At 57.5% G+C, this 2,286-nt stretch overlaps 1 protein-coding gene across 1 annotated transcript; it reads right to left on the reverse strand.

Moving 5' to 3' along the window:
* Positions 1 to 260: 260 nt before the first annotated feature.
* ACA1_156860 (uncharacterized protein) lies at positions 261 to 1,226 on the reverse strand (the record flags this gene model as incomplete). Its single annotated transcript, XM_004334508.1, has 3 exons — positions 261 to 834; positions 910 to 948; positions 1,015 to 1,226. 3 exons carry the CDS (start codon positions 1,224 to 1,226, stop codon positions 261 to 263), a joined length of 825 nt encoding a protein of 274 aa, XP_004334556.1.
* Positions 1,227 to 2,286: the final 1,060 nt, after the last annotated feature.

Raw genomic sequence — 2,286 nt, forward strand, 5'->3', positions numbered from 1 at the left:
TACGAGAGTCTTTGAGGACCAACTTTTTACCAAGCCAATCGAGCAAGCCCTGGGCACGCCTGTCGGTCGCGGAACAAGTAAGCAGAGTTGTGCGCTGCACGCTATGAGTGTGTGCGCGCGTGCGTGTGCGTGTGTCGTAACGCAACATAGTGAAAGAGTGTAAACAGCAAACTCTCGATTTGTGTTGGATATAAAGAGCTGTACAGAGAGATGCGTTTACTGCTTGTTTCCGTCCATGGTCGGCTCCGGCAGCTGCCGGCTCACTCGAGTGCGCAGGCCGCCACGCCTTCGGTTCCGGAGTGAGCTTCTACCTCAGCCGAGGCGCTGGCCTCGGCTTGGACTACGCCGTCGTCCAGACTGACCAGCAGGATCTCCATGGTGAGGTGCATGGCAGCAAGGTGGTCCCTCATTCTGCGCAGCCCTATTCTGATGACGCCGTTCTGGCTTTGCGTCGCCCTGACCTCTTCCTCTATCTTCTTCTCGAACTCAAGCTTCGCTTTGGCCTTCTCCTCCCTCCTCTTCTCCTTGCGCTCGCGCTCTGCCTCCTCAATCTCACGCTTCGCCCTGGCCTTCTCCTCCCTCCTCTTCTCCTTGCGCTCACGCTTCGCCTCCTCGAGCTCACGCTTCGCCCTGGCCTCTTCCTCTATCTTCTTCTCCTCGAGCTCCTCATGCCTACCCTTGGCTTCCGTATCCCTTTTCCTCTCCTCGGATTCGCGCTTGGCCTTGGCGTTCTTCCTCTCGCGCTCACGCTGGGACTTGGCGTTCGCCTCCTTCTTCCTCTCGCGCTCGCGCTCCGCATCGGCCTTCTTCTCTCTCAATTCCAGCTCCTTGACTCTGTGCATGAGTAGAGTAGTGCTTAAGAACCCAAGCAATGACGGCCTGTTAAGTGCAAAGCAGGTTGATCGGTACCGTTGCACGTGCTTCTCCAGCTCCCCTGATTCCAGCACGCTATAGACATGCGTGGGCGAAGCTTAGCAAAGCATGAGCCGAACTAAGTGAAGCACAAGCACGTACGCATCGCGAAGCAATCGATCTGCAGGCGCCACCGCCTTCATGTCAACGTCGCAGAGTTGGAACGAGTAGAACCCTCCACGTAGCTTCCCTTGCATGCACGAGGTAGAACGGACATCGTCGAGCTCTTCGCAGTCGCTAAACATCGTTATGAGAGGCATCCTGTCGCCGTGAATGAGTCCCCTGGCGATGAGGCTGGCATTGACTTGCTCCATGACGGAAGTCCTTGTCTCTGCTGCATGCGGGTCAGCATCACGAGGAACCACTACCGGCATGCGGCAGTTCTCGGTGGAGTAGGTTGCCCACATCTTTATATTTCCTGCATCCTTTTCCATCACGATGTAGTTGGGGTTGTGCTTCTACAAAGTTGGTTGTTGAAGAAGGGGAGAGCGGCAGGCCTTCCTTTTTCCAGGGGTCAGCTGAAAAAAGGAGTAGGGGCACAAAATACCCAGCAGGGAACAAGGCCTTTGGGTATTTGGTCATGGAGAGAGGGTGGTAATTCACTCCTTCCGAAGTGCCTTGCGTCGTCGATCTTGGCGAAGGTGAGCCGCCTGGTCGGAGGACTACTCCGTGGCCAGTATGTGTGTACGCATCTCTTATTGCGTGCTTGTGTGTCACGCTACGTGGTTCAGTTACAGGCTGAGTACGTGCACCACCACCAGAGTCGGACGCAGGCCTCGGCCCACGAGAAAGTGACACCCGGCCCCGCCGCTGCGATCATTCCCGGCCCCCGTGCGCGCTTGCGGCTGCCCGCCTGGGCCTTCTTAGTGATGTAGAATAAGGCGCTGATGGGCGGAAGAGTGAGACCACGAACAAGAAATCGTCGTCGGCGCTCAGCACGACCTCGCTCCCTTGCGGTGGTGAAAGCAAGGCCGCGTGGTGTTGAACGCAACGGCTAGGAAGCGACACGCGTGTTCTCCGACTTGTGGGCTGGAGCTGGGCCAGCGGCCATCGACAGCCTGTGGCGGCCGCTCACACACTAGAAACGAGGTCCACGGCGGCGCCAATGATCACCTCCATCACCAGCAGCCCGACATCTCAAGGGCCACGACGAGAGCGTGTGCGTTGAGGCCAGGCAGTGTCCAAGGAGGGAAAGAAAAAAAAGGGGAGAGAAATGTTGGGATTATTCATTTATTTTGGCGTGCAAGCGAAGATGGACACGACAGCGTACAAGGATGGGCTGCGGGATGGCTGCGCGCGGTCGACGCCGAGGACCTCTCCTTCTCAGGAAAGCCTGCTGCACATGTACGACTGTACTCAACGCACCGACCCCGC

Source organism: Acanthamoeba castellanii, assembly GCF_000313135.1.
Source record: "Acanthamoeba castellanii str. Neff unplaced genomic scaffold scf7180000084723, whole genome shotgun sequence".
NCBI classification, from domain to species: Eukaryota; Discosea; order Longamoebia; family Acanthamoebidae; genus Acanthamoeba; species Acanthamoeba castellanii.